Source organism: Neodiprion fabricii, chromosome 4 (genome assembly GCF_021155785.1).
Source record: "Neodiprion fabricii isolate iyNeoFabr1 chromosome 4, iyNeoFabr1.1, whole genome shotgun sequence".
NCBI lineage: Eukaryota > Metazoa > Arthropoda > Insecta > Hymenoptera > Diprionidae > Neodiprion > Neodiprion fabricii.
In genome coordinates this window covers 5,285,613-5,304,452 of record NC_060242.1, presented here as the reverse complement: position 1 = coordinate 5,304,452, position 18,840 = coordinate 5,285,613, and the positions used below count along the sequence as shown (strand labels likewise).

General features: G+C 36.5%; 1 protein-coding gene across 1 annotated transcript; it reads right to left on the bottom strand.

Moving 5' to 3' along the window:
• Positions 1–13,196: 13,196 nt before the first annotated feature.
• LOC124179595 lies at positions 13,197–18,247 on the bottom strand. Its single transcript, XM_046564151.1, has 3 exons — positions 18,114–18,247; positions 15,149–15,366; positions 13,197–14,061 (listed from the first exon to the last, which is right to left on the bottom strand). Exons 1-3 carry the CDS (start codon positions 18,149–18,151, stop codon positions 13,721–13,723), a joined length of 597 nt encoding a protein of 198 aa, XP_046420107.1. The 5' UTR covers positions 18,152–18,247; the 3' UTR covers positions 13,197–13,720.
• Between the last annotated feature and the right edge of the window lie 593 nt (positions 18,248–18,840).

Genomic DNA, 18,840 nt, shown 5'->3' with positions numbered 1-18,840 from the left:
GGAAACAGAGGAAGAATCGCGTCGAAATGAAACGAAGCAAACATTTTACGCCCTCATCGAAAGAGGATAATTGATTTTTGACTCTGTTTGAAGTTTTCGGTGTAGATTCGATGCAGCAATTCTGTCTGCTTTTTATGCAGACTCAACAAGCGCGTTTCCACGTCACGATTTTTAATTTTATCGAAACTTTTTCAAGCGACGGTAGTGCCTCTGAATTTTTTTATTCTTTTAAATTTTGTTTCATAGTGCAACGGGGTTTCAGTTGTTCAAATATTCCCACATGTCCCATTGTTCTGAAAACTCGTTACTCAATTCATTCATATCGTTGCATGAGCTTAACAATCCATCACACGTACAGTCCAGTGAAATAACTGTAAAGACAGAAAAATCGTATAATGGAAGTTTGGAAGTGCAAATAAAGTTCGAGTAGAAGCAATTTGCTCTCGGAACAAATTTTTTACTTCCAAACCCATAAATTTCAGATACAAAAGCACGATCATCGATTACTTTGAAGAGAGCCCAGTATTAAATAATTTCTACAATGAAAAAATCGCATTGTCTAAACGGTTTTAATGAACCAGGGCTCATTACGATCACCAGATATCATCAAAGTCATATTTTCCATTTAGCTTCTCAGCCGATCAATAAAATAAAAAACAATTTGATCAGTGAAATTTCATTGCGTGTATGATGAGTAGGAAACCAATGCCTTGATGAAAAATACTCGCCCCTTATTATTCAAAAAATTGATCTTGTACATTCAAAATCTACCAAACGATGCGATTTTTTCATTCTAGAAATGATTCGATAATGGGACCTTGTCAAAGTTATCAATAATTAAGGTACTGTGGCTGATACTTATGGAATATCAAATTTCTGCCTTTACAGCTCATTGACTGGATTGTAAATTGAAAGACAAAACAAAACAAAAAAAAAAAAAAATTGATACAAGAATCTTAGGTTTTGGAGGCGCTGCTGTGACCTGAACGAGCTTCGATTTTAACTGAAAATGGCAAGAATCGGGCAAGAACGTCTCATATATACGTCCGTGCGCCAGGCGTCTTGGGAATTAATTAATGTTGAATTATAATTCGGGTCGTGTAAACAGAAAACGATTTGATTAGTCGCCTTTGGGCGCGGGCTCAAGTTCCTCGGTGGCCGGAATAGCAAATCAGCAGCTTCGCCTAACTGAATGATGTTAGGCAAATTAATTATAACTTGCGCACCCCGTCCTTTAACTCCGTTGCTACCGTTTCCCGGATTAACGAGGCACCATTGCCATAAACGCGGGAGCAGAAGCAAAAGCTGAAGCAAAAGCTGAAGGAAAACGAAAAGCGCCGCTTCTCATCGTTCGGCAAACATTCCTGTAGGTACGTGCGATATATTTCTAGGTACGCAGTGACTAGTTACCGGTTAGTCGAATGATTTCTGCGAAAGAACCGAATTTGCTAACGAGTCGATGTCGCCCAGCTCCGAAACTCATACCGTTCAAATCATAATTGCCAATTTTTTATCCTTCGCTTCCTGCTCGAAATTGGGTTTGTTGTATTCGATAAGTTTATCACATATCGCAGGTTCAAATCAGGCCAAATATGATGGCGCGATATTCAAACAGTTAGTTTTTCAGAAATTTTATCCATTTTATACTTGGTTTTATCCCCAAAGTGGAGAACAAACTAATCTTTATCCACCGAATAGATTTAGTGAACTGTATAAAGCGATTTGGTCGAATCTACCAGAGTGTATTAAATATTTTGATATCACCATGAAAAAAGTATCATTTCATTAAATTGACATCCAGATCTCCTATTTCCAAGTATATTTTGTTTAATAAATTTTTTATGTTTCATTTCTCGGTACTTACAACAAAATATTGTGTTCCCACAAGAAAATGTTCTACGAAATGCAAATCGGTTCACCGAAATTCCACTTTTTATTTTCTTTCCCGCCTTTGTTTGTCTTTCTTCACAAGTGCGTCTGTGTGTGTGTGTTTGAAAGTGACTGAGAAGGCAGGGAAAACGTAATATGAAAAGAACATCCGATTCCATTAGCCTGATGTGAGCGAGTGAGTGAACGCGCGATCCTCGTACACGAATCGTACCTACTGAAAGCTCTGGTCAAATTGGCAGCGACAGGCCGTCGCGGCGTCGCATAGAGAGATCAACCCCTTTGATACGCGTTCCATTGTTGTACGTTTCCTCTTGTGTGTGGCGCGTGTATTTCCTGTATTCGAGGGGAGGATGTTGAAGAGGGGAGAAGGATACACGGTATGCATTATACATCCACACGGCATGACGTGATTACTCTGGTAAAGCCGTGCGCTAATCCTCTCGAATAACTTTCATCCTTGCTCAAAATGTGTACAAACGTGTAATCTGGAATCCTTCGCGTCTCTGATAACGAATTAAAACTTTCTTCCCTCTACGAAATTCCGTCAAGATATTACAAGCAGGAGATTTCGAGGCTCGAAATCTCGACGAGATTGATTCGTCGAGAATCCATACGTTTTATTCATTTTTTATAGAAAAATAATAGATATTGAAATTATGAATGAAAGCTTGAACCTATATATATATATACATATATATCGATGCTTTATTTCAAATCGCTTAGAATGTAGAAGATACGTTTGATTTCAATCAACGATGGTAAGTTTTATTGAGAAAACAATTTTACGCCAAAGTTTTTTTTACTTTTTCAATGGTCAATTCGACATTGATATTTGTCGATCGTAATCAACGTCGCTGTAACGTTATCAAAACCAAATATCTCAGGATGCCAACATAGGTATAATAAAATAGAGTGTTTCGGTACAGTAATGCAGAGAATAAAATTCTGGATAAAATGAGCCACCATCGAGTGAAATCGAATAAATCTGTAACCAGATACTCGTCAATTTTCTAAGCGATTTTAAATGCAGTATCGATCTTCAAACTTTGGTCCACGATTCCAGTATTTTTTCACTTCTGTACATTCAAATAGGTATTCGTACGACTATCTCGTAATAAAATAAATAAATTGTATCGGTTTTTGACCTGGAATCAATCCTCCTCGTAAATAAAAAGAAGAAGATCGATGATGGGATCGTTTCGCTGACACACATAATCGCGTTTTGCATGCTTGTTCCGCGTAAAATCACGTAAGCTCTGAACTTACCGTTTGACTTTTCAAATTTCACGGTGTGAATTTTCGTACCCTTGATTTACAGGATTTTCAGCTATGGCGGTTCGTGCAAAACGCGATGCGACGGTGGAAAAAACAGGAGTGATAGTTTCTTGTTGTTACGTGCGTATATACACATATGTATATTAGGGTGTTTCAGAAAAAAATTGTTTGTGATTTTCCGCCATGGAAAACTCTGAAAAGTTTGTTCGGGTTTAAAGAAAGATTCTGTAAAAACATGATCGTTCTACGTTACGTGGAAGATCGCGTTCAGTTGACTTTCCACTTTTATAAATTTATGAAGCATCGCGAATGAGATTTTATTTCTATTCCTCACATCAATCGCAATGTCAATTTACGTCACAAAGAAGACCCAGACGTTTAATATCGTGGCTCGAGTTGATGTTTGAGAAGTCTATCCGACGACTTTTTCATTATTAATTCAATCTCATAAAATAGTTATAATTTAACGTGAATTTTCAATTTGGGAGAATAAGATTCCCGGATGATATATCGTTTTGTTACGGATCGTGATATTTGAGTTGAATGTAAATGTCAGGAAAGAAATAATAATCGAACTGCTACAGCATGTTTCCTCATGATTTTTTGAAAAAATTTGAAAAGAAGGTGAGAAATCAAATGATCGCGATCTTCTAATTAACGTAGAACGCTCACTTTTTCACAAATTCTTCCTTTTACGCATTGTACAAATTCATCGAGTATTTAAAATTTCTTAAAATAATTTTTCATAAAATCCGAACATCCCTTTAGTTTCTACAAAAACAATTGTTATGTGATAAGTTCATTTTTACTCTCATTATTTACGTGAAAAAAATCAAAGTTTAACATCCAGAACCCAGACTAAAAATCCGTGCTGACCGGTGATTATTTATCAATCTAAAAAAGACAAAATCAGACTTTACAAGTAATACATGAAGATTTTGTCCATCAACCGATGTACAGAATCAAAATTTATTCATTCAAACATAAACTGAAAGAAAAAAAAATCTTTTTTTCCGTATCGGTAACAGCTATGGAAATCCCAAGTGAATAATCAATCGTGGACAGAAAAATCGGAAAATATGCAAACAGCGCGAAGACGGGAAGGAATTGAATTCAGGGCAGTGTCTGCATGACGTGCAACGAAGCCAGGCTTATTGGCATTTTAATATCAGTGCCGCCATCCAGGCTTTATTGTCGATATATTTCGATGCGTGCAGAAATTGCGACAAGATTGTACGTGCATCGCATTTTGTGTAATATGCCGAATTATCTCCCACACGTATATCCGTGTGTATATATATATATAACGGAAATACAACGCGCCCGATGAAATTTTGATTAATTTAATCAAATTGCTGGACATAATTTATACGAGACTCGCACGCGGCGAATTTACCCGTTAAAATAATCAATCGAACGCAGACTTGACGAGATCGTATCAGCGTTCAGCTGCTTCAATATTTCCATCATCCTTAGAGCTCCAATGATCGGCTAATTACACAGGCCTCCGAAATATAACTTTCAGTTTCCTCCTCAAGTAACGATACTTTTTTGTTAGGTATTTAGGTATGTTGAATTATAATGTAGGGCCAGTTTTTTTTTAAATTCTGCATTTTGCGAAGTATATCTTACGGGAAAACCTGACGCGTCCCTTTTTGAAAAAGAGTTTAGGATAAAATCTGCTCTTTTATTCTGACCGTGGTGAAATTCATCGTGCTGAAACACACGTCACGAGATGTAATTAACGAGGATGTCAGCCGTTTACAGTGTAAATAATCGATACCATAACGCGCAGGTATTCCCTGTACTAACTCGAAACCCGATTATCGGTCTACGTATTGTCTTTGCCTAATGATAGTTGCACTGGATCCGTGCAGGCTCAGCATAATTGATGATACATCTTGCGCCCAGCGATAACACGGGTATCTATGTACTTCGCGGCTAATCTCATGGGTGATCACACGCCCTACGAGGAGGTGCGATCGAGGCAAATTGGTTCTATATCGAATTGTAATTGTTGGTACACGTAACGGCCGATGAGTGAAAAGCAGACTGATACGAGGAATCGAAGAGGAGAATTAACGAAGACTGTAACTGCTGTTTTTCTTTTACTTATTTTCTAACCTTTTCTCTGCGGAAGTTACGTCCTTGTCAAGGTTAATGGTTTTTTCTTCTTGGAGAACAAAAAACAAAAAAAGAGAAATGAAAATTGCAGGCTTTTTTTATTGGCGTCTTCAATTACTTATCACCGATTGAAATGAAAGATTTTCATTGTTAAATACAATTTTCTGTAATATAAATTAACTCATATTATTTAATTGTATAATTGTAACGATTCGAATATACCTGCTTAAAATCAAAACAATGACTAAATATAATTTGAATCGTAGGGTAAATCACGTGGTACACACCTCAGCATAAATCCACCCATCTTCTCGGAGAATTTCGAGATCTCGAACACACGATTTACGGAACACGATGCGGTCATTCTGTTTATTCAATAATGTATTTCTAATAATCTTGAAAATAATTAACGATCGTATTAAAAATTGAAAACAACGAATGGTGACGAAGGTTCTAAGGGTAGATAGTAAGTGTAAACGAATAATATCAAATTACGAGGAAAATCGTTCGGAATATCATCAAGATCAAAAGGGAGAATGGATTCTTGCTTCGTGAGGAATAACTCGCCGTTATTGCCACACATCCGCTGAAGAGATCGTCGCAACACAATTATCAAAGTTGAGTCGATCGTCAGAAAGCTTTGCACAAAAATAAGAGAAACATCGAGAGACAATTTTGAAATAAGAAACCCAAGGGAAGACAATTTCCACTTAATAATTTCAATGTTATACGCCGTCTTAAACAATTAATCAATCCTGAGTATGAACGATCGAACGAACGAACGAATACCTCAGATTATACACGCGTACAATTTTACGTGACGTTTTTCCGCCTTTACCGTAAAAGAAAGAGAAACTAGGAAACGGAAAATAAAATATTGTTTAAAAAATTTCTACTCAGACATGACAAAACTACTATTTCAAAGTTATTTCTAAATGAACTTATACTTTACTAGTCTACCTTTTTCACGAAATGTTTGGTTAGTTTGAAACTCCTCCCTTCTTTTATTTATAACTTTATTTACAATGCATAGTTTTGGTCGATATCGCTCATGATTTTCTGCACCATATTCTAGAGTTAAATCAGCAATCTGCTTAGAAGAATGAGAAGAAGCGAAAATTTGTGATTCCGAGTGAAAGCGTTGAGATTGGGAAATGAAAATTATAAAATACAACACCGTTTCTATTTCGTTCGTTCATTCTTGTTAGGTATACCGATTTCGGGATGCGGTTTGAATCGGAAACGAGTATAACACGACCTGTTGGGAATGGTGAAAGAGTTAATTATAAGCCCGCCTTCACTTGTTGGGCGTCACGCCATGCGGTCGTTCGAGATAATTAGCTCATTAACAAAATGAGTTAGGTCCGGTTTCAGCCCGCAAATTTTCATCCCCCTCCCGTCCTTTTTTCCCTTTCATCTCGCCCTGCGAAAGGGAATCGCGAGTGGAAATCTTTGACGGCCGCGAGTTGAAAGATGAAAGAAAAAGCAGATTATATTTCAAAGCTGGAAAACCGAGATGAAGAAAGGAGCGGGTAATATGAATGAAGGGTTGAGAAAAAAAAAGGGGAAAAACGGAAAATGTAAGCGTATCTCATTGTTTTTATTCATCACCAATCGAAGTGGAGAATTATAAGAAAGGCTCTGTAAATAAGTTCCATTATTTTGTTAAACAAAATGTTTTTTTTCTTTTCAATTTTTCATATCCATATATATATATTATACCGGGACAATCTTTTGAAACTTGAAACTAAACTGCGCACGCGCGAGTTTTATCGGCTGTTTGCGCAGGCTGGCCATCCTGAGTTTTCAGCTGCCAAACTGTTTCTGGCGGCGATGTAATTAATACGAATTTTCGAAGTTAGAATCTCAAATAATTGAGGCAGCGACTCGGAAAGGTTTGGGAAGCGTTTTGTTGTCGGGTTGGAAAGTCGATTCTTCAAAGAACGGTCGGAATTTAACGCTTACGCTTTTTGAAACTTCAAACGTACACATTTTGCGTAGGTTGGCTCACCTGCGTCGCGGACAAGAATATCGCTGCGGGAAGATTTCGCCGACCAATGAGATTGAATTATTTGGCGCATGCGCGGTTGATTTTCAAGTCTCAAGAGAGTGTCCCGGTATTTAAACCTTCGACGATGATGGGACCTGGGATAGATTAATAACGCGTTGATAAATGCTCCTCGCTAATTTGAACGTGTAGGTATTATACCTACGTGTATCTTGTGAAATCGTGGACCGCTAAACAAAGAGACGATTTATTACTTGACGGGTTAGGTTATGCCTGTATCTGTAGACATTACAAATCGAGTAGGGTTCCTTATCGAAGCTAAGAAACTCGCTCTGCAGGACTTTCGGGAACTGCGGAACTCTGACGGAGCCACTTTCGCAATTACTTGGTTCTTCGCTTGATTAACGATTCTTATTCCGTCGTTTTGCACCTGCTCAAATTGATGTCGGACAATTAATAGCTTTCAAATTTCATACGTAATACTCTTTCAGGGGGATGCTTTTTTCTATTTCTTTTTACCGTTTGTATACCAGCGACTACAAACCGTTTTCGAAATGGCTTATTAGGATTGTAAAGAAGACATTTTTCAGGACTAATGAAGGATAGGTTTTATTAGAACTAACTTTAAAATAGTAGTTTTGTCATGTCTGAGTAGAAATTTTTTAAACAATATTTTATTTTCCGTTTCCTAGTTTCTCTTTCTTTTACGGTAAAGGCGGAAAAACGTCGCATAAAATTGTACGCGTGTATAATCCGAGGTATTCGTTCGTTCGTTCGATCGTTCATACTCAGGATTGATTAATTGTTTAAGACGGCGTATAACATTGAAATTATTAAGTGGAAATTGTCTTCCCTTGGGTTTCTTATTTCAAAATCGTCTCTCGGTGTTTCTTTTATTTTTATACAAAGCTTTCTGACGATCGACTCAACTTTGATAATTGTGTTGCGACGATCTCTTCAGCGGATGTGTGGCAATAACGGCGAGTTATTCCTCACGAAGCAAGAATCCATTCTCCCTTTTGATCTTGATGATATTCCGAACGATTTTCCTCGTAATTTGATGTTATTCGTTTACACTTACTATCTACCCTTAGAACCTTCGTCACCATTCGTTGTTTTCAATTTTTAATACGATCGTTAATTATTTTCAAGATTATTAGAAATACATTATTGAATAAACAGATTTAACGCATCGTGTTCCGTAAATCGTGTTTTCGAGATCTCGAAATTCTCCGATAAGACGGGTGGATTTATGCTGAGGTGTGTACCACGTGATTTACCCTACGATTCAAATTATATTTAGTCAGTGTTTTGATTTTAAGCAGGTATATTCGAATCATTACCTTACAGTATGAAATGACTAAAACATAAAAAAAAAAAATAAGAAATCAAAAGCATACGTGCATTTTGCTTTGGCACGATCATTTACTTGTATTTGACGATAAAAAATTGATTCAAGATGTAACGTTTGTTCTAACGAATCTATTTTATTTGCAACGTCACTAGTGAGAAAGGAATTGGTGATATTTTTTGCTTTCCATTGCTTTTTTCTTTCTCTCGTTGATTGCGATTAATCTTCCTTCTCATTCGTCTTTTGCTTTATAATCGACGCCCGCGAGTCCAGGGTTTGTGAGAAAGGTTAAAAACGTGATTGGAATATCCTGTAAAGCGGTCGCTTATACGTACATACGTATCATACTCACACAGTCAAGTTAAGCTAAGCGAGATTCGCTTTGATCCGTTATATATACATATATGTATACACACCTGTACGCGGTTGTTTGTGCAAAATAACGCCCGGGCGATGTTTGCGTAAAGAAATTCAATAAACCCTTGCATAAAGTCTCTTGATTTTCTCGGAGGAGTTGCGGCGCGGTTACAATAACCGTCTTAGTGCCATGCAGCGGGACTCAAAGACCGTAAAAGAGTCAAGCACCGGATCCTGAGTTACCGGAATATCCCAGTTCGCATTATAATAAGTAGTATTTTCCGGACTTTAAGCCTTGCTGCGCGGAAAAGTCTTCGCCAAGAAACTCACGTACGTACGGTAAGTTGTTTTTCTTGCCCCTGGCATTATCTTCCATTTTTTTACGCAACAACAACAACAAAAACAACAACAATAACAACGACGATAACAATGATAATGATAATCACGAGCGCAATTTTTTTAAATTGCTAGGCACATATAATATATATATATATATATATATATTTCGGGTGCACTGAGAAAAATTTCATTTGTTACAGTAACTAGAAAAATTGGTTAAAACAGTTATCGTTAGAAAAACTGTTTGAATATCGTTGGAATTACGAAAAACGAGGTAATCGTCGATCCTTTTTTGGTGATTGCAACGCAAAATCAGTTTGTGAAGTTTACTCTACTTTTTTAGTTAAACAAGGCTTTAACGTCGATTTATCGTTTAAATTCCAAACAAAAAAAAAAAAAAAAAATTCGCTTGTTTTTCCTATTTTGCTCTCCATCAAAAATTATCAAACAGTCTTTCCTTCTTTCATGAAAATTAATTGACGCGAATATTAACCTACAGTAATGGAATTACGTTGTATTTTTCTCATTGTTGTTTCGGTGAAATTTGCTTCGATGTTTTCTTGATTTGACCATAAATTTTTTATTTTTCATTCATCATTCTCTCTTTCTTCTTCTAATTGTAAGTAACGCAAAATGGAGGCGTGTAGAATTACCCGAGGGTGAAGAGGCGCGGAGAGAAGTTTGGGCGTGATGCGCGAGATATTCGCGCGACATTCGCCCCGCAGCCGTAACCAAATTGGAGAACGTTGTTCATTAAAATTAACTTTACCGAAATGCTTTGAACTAACAACCAACATTACCCGGGTAATGAATATTTAGGTAGGTATGAGAGTTTTGCTCATTTTGCACTCGCGGCACAATACTCGCGGGAAGTAATTCATATCTATTTCATGCCTTATAGGCCAACCACCACCTACTACACCACTCCTCTTCCTTCTTCTCTTGTTTATACCCTCTTCCTACTCCCTTCAATTTATCACCCTTTCTCTACCTCTCTGCGTTCTCTCTATTCCAGCAAGAAACCTCGCTCATTGTTTTCAACATTCGACAATAATAATCGGGAGAAATTTACCGCATTAGTTGCGAACTCGCGTTGAGTATTCCAGTTCAATCCTTTTATTTATAATAATGCTTATATTTTACATCCATTTTTCGTATATTTAGAGGTCTTTGAAAACATATTTTTTTTTTTTTGCTGTTTTTTTTCCCCTCCTTATGACAGTGTTATAATGGAGGGATAGGTTTTCAATACGGGAGAGTAATTGTTGCGATATAACGTAAATTATCATTGTTGGAAATACATTGATTGAAAAAAAATCGTGAAAATCGAAGGAATAATTCATTTCTGAGAAAGTTACCCCTCTACACGTTACATGCATGTTTTACATAAATTGTAAGTTTTTGCGCTCCCTGATTACGAATCTGATATCGGATTTAAAAAATTCAAAATGATTCACGTAGGACGAAAATGTCAAATTCGTAGATAGAACGGTAAAATCTAGAATCCGTATACAATTCTACAATATCATCGCGATAAATTCCGACGATTCTACATTATCTCATTCTAAATTCTGACCTTTCTATTTTTTCGCATTTCCATACTCGGATATTCGACATTTTTCGATCCTAGGCCCATCTATTTTTCCATCTTTTTATATTTTCACCATCACCCACCTAAAAACAAAGTGTTTCAAGGATTTTGGTTACAGGTGTACTTACAGCGATACACTTGAAATCTGCTGTATAACGATCTCTGGCGGATTTCGTCCCACTGAAATTGAACCGAAGTTACACTTACGATTAGATTTCACTTCGATCGCACATAGTTTACACTGTAGTTGCATTAAAAGCACAGCGAAGTCCCACCGAAAAATCAGTGAGATAAAAATTTTCTACTGAACCACTAGAATGAGACTGAAATCGGAAAGTTTTCTTACTCCACCGAAATTACACTGGATTCTAAATTAATACTTGAAACTTAAATCGCACTTGAAACCTACCGAAATCAAACAATGCGGAAATATATTATTTTTGAAAAAAACTTATCACTGATATTTTGATGATACCAGAGTGAATTTTCCGAGTCTAATTCTGCTTAAACCGCAGTAGAAAAATTTCACAACTACAGCGTAAAATTGAGTGAAATTTGTGCGATTACCTGAAACGTCGCTCTAATATCACTGATTTTAGGACCCACTGGGTGAAAAAAAGAAAAAAAAACACTCTGAAAACACGGTGGGACCGAACCCGGCAGAGATGCTTCTTGCGTCTTGCCATAATTACTAAACGACTACGACCGGAACTGAAACTTCTCTCATTGTCAGTTGTGCGCGTTGCACATAGTATCGTACAGTAACAACGGAAAGTTTCAACCGAGCACATAATATATCTACAAATGTGGTCATATGCGGGCACGTCGTTTGGCGCGAAAGCTGGCGCTTCTCTCTCTCTCTCTCTCCCTCTCTTTCTCTCTCTCTCTCTCTCCCTCTCTCTCTCTCTTACTTAGCAAATCGCAACGCTGTGCAAACTCCGTGCAGCAATAAACAGATGGCTTCAAACTTGTCTAGGAAAATTTCCCCAAGTGCCAACGAGCCAATCTCTCTCTCCCTCTCTCTCTCTCTCTCTCTCTCTCTCTCTCTCACGCCACTCACACCTTCGCCGACGATAACCTCTAACGAACTGAGTAATATCTCTGTTAAACTTTGCGAATATCCTTGTTTCAACTCCGAGCTTACTGCACCCTCTGACCCAGGTAGCGCTTCTCCATTCTGTATATATAAACTAACCCGGTTCATGCCGCGGACTCATCGTCAAACCTCGACGAAACTGAGCTAGAAACACCTCGTTAAACAATTTTTATTGTCCGTCTCTCGCTCGTACCGTACTTTATACGCACCGACCTAACAACCGTTTTAAGGGCGCGTGATAACCGAAGGGAATTATGCTGTTCTTCGAACTCGGAAAAAAACCTACTGTGTTTCGTAGCTGTTTTTATTATGCTCTCGGGGAACGCGCGGTTTCGCGAATAATTAACGAACCTTCGTGATGGTAAAAGAAAAAAAAACAAAACACACATTTTTGAAGCGTGAGAAAATCAATTTGAAAATAATCCAGGGAACTAAAATAAGTATAATTCAGTCTCTGTTTTTATGGAATTTTTTTATCGTAAGTTACGATGACTATTTTTTTCTTCCTTTTTTTATTTTTTAACATTTTTTCTTTCTTCGAAGATTTATAACTGTACGTAAAAGTCCAAGAACCGAGTGAACGAAAAACGACAAGTCGTCAATTTAACCTCGAAGCTTTTAGCCGTTGGAAAAAAAAATAATAATATTTATGCAGGCGGAAAAAAGGGGAAATCTTGTTAGAAATTAAACGGCTCGCGGAGAAATTTTTGACGAGAATTTCGGGCGAGCTGCTGTCGCGAAAGAAGAAAGACGCACGCCGCCTTCGCACGACAGGATACCATAGTCATGGGATTTAATGGTTCGGGTCACCCTTCCGGCAAACCCCCGGGTTTCGAGATTCTACGACTTGCGAGATTCGCCAAACCCGTAAAAGCTCGACTTCCCGAATCCAAGACTCGGGTAATCGATTCTCTGCACTTTTAACTCAAGCTTCCGTTGTAACACGTAGGAATTGACGTAGGAAATGGGATTCTCAAGGGTGCAATGATCGGATTCTGTTGCATTTTTTTGAATCTAGTTTCGATATCGCAAGAACTTTTTTTTCTCATCGTAACAGATGTTGAGCTACATAGTAAACAGCGAAGTGAAACTTGCTTAAATTTACGATAATTATTAAGTCTGATATGAAAATATGTCGATAATGAGCTATTTTTTTTTTCTCTTTTCTTTCAACGTTATTCTAATGAATAGTAATTAATATAAGTATTCAACGATTAAATATACGCGTAAAAAAGTCTTAATCGATATATCATAGCACTGGTCGACTTACCGTCTATTATTACATAACTCTATAAAAATCTTAACGATATTTGATATAATAACACAACAAAAGTAACGATATGCAATGTATATATGTGTAAATATTTCACGTCACAGACTTATTTTTTCTTCTCTTCTTTTAAAATCTAAATCACTTGACGTACATCTGTTGGCAAGTATTTCTTGGCTGAGGTATTATTATTCTTAATTAGGCAAATTAATTAACTTATTAATGACTTAAATCGGCACTTACATCTATTACAGTTACATTACATAAAAGTTTGTACCTTGGTCGGTAGTGAAATGTTTTTTCTATCACATACGGTTTACAGTTTGTACCATTAGATGCTGAAAATAGTTTAATTCGATACTCATTTTGCCTGAATCGTGCAGAGGGTATAAAAAATTGTTATTACAATTGAACAACAATCAGGGCAGCTTGAAACTTTCGAAATCGATGTTGTCGAGAAATTCTGCAAGGTTTTTTGCGTGTACAGGAGACGAAGGATCACCCTCGACGAATATCGTCACACAATTTTCCTCCTTAGGTTTGAGAAAATTTTCCGAATCAATTTCCTTTATCTTTTTTACTCCTCTCTCTCTCCTCTCTCCTTTCTTCCTGCCCCCCAGGGCCGGCTGTCCTTCCTCGTGTCGACGATCTCTTTTCGTTATCTTGTATTTTTTCCTCGACACAATCGAAGATTTTCGCGATTCCGGATGATTGTCAGCGCAGTGTTGATAGTAGTCGCCCTTCGTCAGAATTGTGCGACCTGAAAATCAACGAGATACGAGGCTGAACACCGGGGTCAAAATAAACCCAAGGCATCTTCGCCGTAGATTCCGTGTCGAAAAATACATTGAAATAATCTGATTTCAACCAACGTAAATAACGAAGTGTCGTAATAATTGCTGATTCACCGATGTCGTTAATTATTATTAATAAATCATTATCGTTACGTTATACTTGTCGAGAATATTATCCCTTTTCGGTGATTTTCTCATTTTATTTCAATAATTACAATTTTTTTTCTCTCATGAATATAAATATTCTGTTATTGCAAATTATAAAAAAAAAAACAAATAACGAAAAAACAATTCTCATTTCTTTTCACAATGTTGCACCAAATGCATAAAATCGAGGGTAAAGGTATATAAAAAGCCATAATTTTGTGAAAGCTTTATAATTAACTGTGCCGAGAGAGAGAGAGAGAGACATTTAAATGACGAGTTTCAATTTTCTTTTCTCTGTTTACCCTTGGCAGGCAAACATCAAAATCGTATACCTCTCGTGGCAATGAGTGCAAAAAGTACCCAGTGGGTATTAATTTAAAATATCCTAGCTTCTAATAAAGCTAGCCAGATTTTGTTTTTTTTTTTTTGCTTATATAAATTAAAGTTCAAAGAATTTCGCATAAAATGGTTGTATTATGAACGTAATTAAGTTGAAACAAGCAAATAAAAATGAACGTTGAATGGGTTCAATCTTTACAGTCTGCTCCAAGAGTAAAAGATTTTTTTATTGGATGGGGATTTTATCCTCATAGCCTTTCACGGTTTAAATATTAAATTTTATCCTGAAATCTTTAAAGAGCTACTTGTTTCACGTTTTTTATCGATAAGTATTTGAATAAAAATTAACAAGAGTCCATCGCGGATAACCAAGTGAAAAAATAGCAAATAAAAACTGAAAATCACATTTTTTCGATCGCTCGGAACGGTAACTGTTTCAAAGATCTGAAATTTTCACGAAATCGTTTCTCTCGTTGTGAATATAAAACAGACCGAGTATTGTTTAAAAATTTGCTGAGGGCCGTTTCAATATTTTTATTTGGCTATGCACTTTTTTTTTTCTCTCACCGCAGCACTCAATTTTTCTCTTAGCAGGATCGTGGATTCGTTGATAATGCCTGACGACGTTGAAGGCTCGTTTGCTCTCGAAGCCGCAATTCGAGCAGCATGTGATTTCCGCCTTTCCTTCCACCGTCAACAGTTTCGCACGATCTTTAACCGTGTTTTTTCTTCTTCTTCTGCTGCTTCTTCTCGTTCTTATTTTCCTGCTGCTGTTATTGCTGCCGCTAGAAAGTGATAAATAACAACGTTTAGCGAAATAGTCTTGTAACGTATACGGAGAATTCCATGCGAACCCGATCATCGTCTGACCCTCACTGTTTCTAATTTTGTTAATAAAAATTTCTGCAATTCTTCCAAATCTGAAACAGTGTGCTGAATTTTTTCAGATTTTATATTCAACTGCTGAACTATTTTTAATCGTTAAGAGTGATTTTGAAAAAAGATCTGTTTCAGAATTCTCAAAAAGTTCTCAGAAACTGTATTTTCTATTCCAAACATTTCAAGACCGGGCTCACAATCAGCCGATTTTTTCCATTTTTATTCGGCACTTTTTGTTTTTTTGTTTTTTTTTTCTACCAACTAAAACGATCTGAAAATCGCCGAAAATTTTTCCAAACTTGTATTCTTCACTTAGAACATTTCGAGACCTATTCCATTATCGAGCGATATTTTTTTTTTTTCTTTTGGCACGTTCAACTTTTTTTTTATCAACTTCATGGTAAAACTGGTCTAGAAATGTTTTAAGCGAAAAATAGAAGCTTTGAAAATTATTCGGTATAATTCGGACCATCTAAACATTGTTTTAGTTGACGAAAAAAATTGAAGGTGATAAAAAAAAAAATTGGAAAGCAAAATCAAAATGTTTGGAAGTGAAAATACAGTTCTTGAAAGTTAAAAAACATGACCTTCTGCAAAATTACTCTCGATATTTATAAATAATTAAACAGTTGAATAAGAATTTAGGTTACTGTTTCAGAGTTGGGACAATTGCAGAAAATTTTTTGAAGAAAATCAAAAACGTTGATGGGTTATATACACGATATTCTTGGCATAATTTTCCAACCCGTTACGATTACCAAGGATCATTGTATTTGCTCATCGTAAGGCGTAAATTCGACGTATACGAATATCAAAGGAACAATTTGAAAATTGTTCAAAATTATTAACCTCCTCTTCGATACGCGTGGGCATAATATTCGCGGAAGAAATGTGTTCGTCTTTCCACTTATAAACATAAATAATACAACCGCATGCTCATCCCTGAAACTTTCTCCTGGGAAATGTGGTCCGCCTTCTAAAGTCTGAACTACTTTGTTACAGTGGAAGTTTTATTTTATTTATTCCCTGTTTCTTTTTTTTTTTTTTCAGAAAAAGAAAAAAGTACGGAAAGTAAATATACAGTGGAATATGTCCATACATTCGAGTTGCTGTAACGTGTGTAATAATAATGGATGTAAAAATTGGAGCGTCAAAATTATAATACTAATTATTTTATCAGTGTAACGTATTGCGATGTAACATTTTTAGAGAATGATTCATATATTTACGAAATCACCTTTAATTTTTAAAAAAATTTATATAATGATCACCTGGCTCTCCTAACTCCAAATTTGCAAGTTCCTAAATATTTTCTATACGCATGCAGACGCATAGAGAGATTATTATAGTGTCTGAATTAAATTATTCAACTTGGCGAACGTGAGTAAAAATTTTTGAAAATTGTGTCGAACTGTTTTTTCAATTAATGCTGAAACGATTTTCACAAAATAAAATTTCCACCGCTAAGACGATAAATCGACGCGACGGAAAAATCAGAAACTCGAATTATTCAGTCGTTGAATTTGATCGAGCTTTGAAACATGGCAATAAAGAGAGAGATATAATAGAATTCTAAAGCGAAAAACCAAATTGAAATTTTTACCGATAGAAAACTGAGGATGCAGCTAATATAAGCTTAGGAGTAAATATTAATGCCGGTAAATTAGCTTATCTGTTGGATATTTTTTACCACAACTCCGAAGAGTAAATAAAAACTTGTGCAGATATTAAGATTAATCGAAACTTCATATATACTTGTACACATGTGAGTGTGCATGAAATTATTGTGAGAAAAGTGATAAGAAATTACTGGCGGATTCAGTTCCACCGTGTTTTCAGAGTGTTTTTTTTTTTTTTCACCCAGTGGGTCCTAAAGTCAGTGATATTAGAGCAACGTTTCAGGTAATCGCACAAATTTCACTCAATTTTACGCTGTAGTTGTGAAATTTTTCTACTGCGGTTTAAGCAGAATTAGACTCGGAAAATTCACTCTGGTATCATCAAAATATCAGTGATAAGTTTTTTTCAAAAATAATATATTTCCGCAGTGTTTGATTTCGGTAGGTTTCAAGTGCGATTTAAGTTTCAAGTATTAATTTAGAATCCAGTGTAATTTCAGTGGAGTAAGAAATCTTTTCGATTTCAGTCTCATTCTAGTGGTTGAGTAGAAAATTTTTATCTCAGTGATTTTTCGGTGGGACTTCGCTGTGCTTTTAATGCAACTACAGTGTAAACACGTTGTGAAAAATTCTCTCAACTACACCGTGAGATCTACGTGCGATCGAAGTGAAATCTAATCGTAAGTGTAACTTCGGTTCAATTTCAGTGGTACGAAATACGCCAGGGTACAAAAACTGTAAAAATGTATAAAAATGGTAAAATCGGTAAACGAAACAAGGCACGAAATTCGCTCGGCGGCAGTTCAGAAAAGTAATAAAAGACTTGTTGAGCATCGGATAAAATTGTTGCGGAGTCGCGTTTAGCGAGATCGGCGCGGCGGTAAAAATCAAAGAGAAAAATATTGTCGGGAAATCAAAGCGTGCATCCAGCTCGTCGTTTTTTCCGGAATCGAACAGAGTCCGACCTCAGAATCGGTTCGTTTCTGGGCACGTGCAATTAAATAATTGCGTAATAATTTTTCATCCTTACTTACCTCTCGCCTCCCTCCTTATCGCACGGAGTACGGCTCATCCTGAGGCTTGCCAATATCGAATTTCGTTTCTCGAGTCTGACCGAACGTCGGATACGCAGGTTTAAAAATCGACCGACACCTCGCCTCAAACGATCCGATTCTGCCGACAACAAGAGCCGCACTGAAAATAAGCCGGAGATACGCGTAGAGAAAGAGAGAGAGAGAGAGAGAGAGAAAGAGAGAGAGAGAGAGAGATAGACGGAGTGCGACTAGCCGACGACGCGACGTTGGGCGAAAGAATTAAGACGCACTTCGTCCCTCTGTTTACGACATTCGATATATATTTTTCAATATCTCGGGACGCGTTTTTTTTTTTTTTTTTTTTTGTTTTTCTTCATTTTCTATGCTTGGTTTTTTTTTGTCATCCTTCGATTTATTTTTTATCGTAATTCACAATCAATTTTCGCTTTTCCACGCCACCTTGTTTGATATAACATATAGATATGTACTACGTTTTGAAATACCGTTACTTAATTTTGTAAATAACGAAAAAAAAAAACGATGTTTTTTAATCAACACGGAAGTAATTAGTTCATCTTTTGTTTTCCGTTGCATCTCTCTCTTTCACTGACTTTTTCTGTCTTTATTTGCAATTCGAATCGTCAATCTTTTCCGTTTATTTTTCGATCATTCGAGTAGTCTACGCAATTCATTCAACATTGTAGCCATTTTGCTACGCATTTGTTCA

Bases quoted from the DNA above. Each gene is read 5' to 3' on its own strand.
- LOC124179595 (XM_046564151.1), bottom strand. From the start codon at position 18,151: ATGAGCCGTACTCCGTGCGATAAGGAGGGAGGCGAGAG. The intron at 15,367-18,113 runs GTAAGTAAGGAT...ATCACTTTCTAG, and splicing joins GATAAGGAGGGAGGCGAGAG to CGGCAGCAATAACAGCAGCA. The intron at 14,062-15,148 runs GTGAGAGAAAAA...GTTGATTTTCAG, and splicing joins GAGAAAAATTGAGTGCTGCG to GTCGCACAATTCTGACGAAG.